General features: G+C 48.5%; 1 protein-coding gene across 1 annotated transcript in view; it reads right to left on the bottom strand.

Moving 5' to 3' along the window:
* The window catches only part of GLOD4 (glyoxalase domain containing 4), a gene marked incomplete at its 5' end in the record, with an annotated part of 4,143 nt that extends 3,046 nt beyond the window's left edge, over positions 1 to 1,097 (bottom strand). Inside the window, 2 exons of the mRNA XM_010019891.1 lie at positions 158 to 278; positions 1,048 to 1,097. Of these exons, the coding sequence (XP_010018193.1) occupies positions 158 to 278; positions 1,048 to 1,097 (171 nt within the window). The remainder of the gene's footprint in view (positions 1 to 157; positions 279 to 1,047) is intronic.
* Positions 1,098 to 1,258: the final 161 nt, after the last annotated feature.

Raw genomic sequence — 1,258 nt, 5'->3', positions numbered from 1 at the left:
TCCAATCTAGAGACAACTACAAAAGCAAGAATAAAAAGCGTTTAAGGGACCAAACAGCATAAAAAAAGCAACTGGTATAACCTGTATGTCAGACTCCTAACTGTAAAAATAAAATGCTCGTAAGAAGACAGGTCTTGCTGCTAAGTGTGGTACTTACCAGAAAATCATTGCCCAGGCGATATTCTCCAATTCCATAATTGTAAGTCAATTCTGCAACAAAGTGGTTGTCTTCTGGCCCATAGCCCACCATCGTTTTGCTCCATTTTCCATCATAAGGTCTGGAACATCCATATATAATTGTCATGAGCATTGGAAACAAACCTCAAGAACTGAAGTACTTGTGTTTCAAGGAAGAATTGCATTTCTAGAGTAAACAAATGGTACAGGTAACCCAGTAACCTCCCACCAAGTAGGAGCTGATACCTATTCTCCTCCCAGCTCAGCAATACTTTTGACCTTTGCCCGTAGTTCATGACCATACAACAAAAGCACTTCTGCTTCCTTTCAAACTACTCACATTTTCAGAGCACAAGCTGCTCATTAACTGGAATTATATGAGCACTTTCTCATTAAGAAAAGTAAGCGGTTCGGCACCAGGCTGTAAGATTTCTTTCATCTTTCTATGATCCTATAAGGAGTAAAACCATAGAATCCCAGACTGGCTTGGGTTGGAAGGGACCTTAAAGCTCATCCAGTTCCAACACCTTCCACTAGAGCAGGTTGCTCCAAGCCCCTGTGTCCAACCTGGCCTTGAACACTGCCAGGGATGGGGCAGTCACAGCTTCTCGGGGCACCCTCTGCCAGCACCTCAGCACCCTCACAGGGAAGAACTTCCTTATATCTAACCTGAACTTCCCTCGTTTAAGTTCAGACCCATTACCCCTTATCCTATCACTACCACCCCTGATGAAGAGCCCCTCTCCAGCCTCCTTATACTTAAACCCCCCAACACAACCCAACCAAACCCCTGTTTTACAGATGAAATAACGATACACAGCAGGTCTTTTATGGGAAGCAACGTGCTGGGGAGGGGCTGCGGGCACTCACCCGTTGCAGCTGGCTTTGCAGCCCTCCTCGAACTCCTCATGCCTCAGCACCTGCCGGATTAGGCGAGGAGACAGACGCTCAGCTGGAGCACGTCGCTTCCCTCCCTCCCTCCCCGTTTCACCCCACGGTTGTCACCGGGCTGCACTAGCAGCCCCAGGGCACAGAGGGCGAGGTCCGGAGGAGCCGGCGGCCGCATTCTCGGGGCTGAGTG

Source organism: Nestor notabilis, unplaced genomic scaffold (assembly GCF_000696875.1).
Source record: "Nestor notabilis isolate BGI_N333 unplaced genomic scaffold, ASM69687v1 scaffold6078, whole genome shotgun sequence".
In the NCBI taxonomy this organism is placed as follows: domain Eukaryota; kingdom Metazoa; phylum Chordata; class Aves; order Psittaciformes; family Psittacidae; genus Nestor; species Nestor notabilis.
The sequence above is the reverse complement of the archived record's forward strand: the minus strand, read 5'-3'. Positions and strand labels throughout refer to the sequence as shown.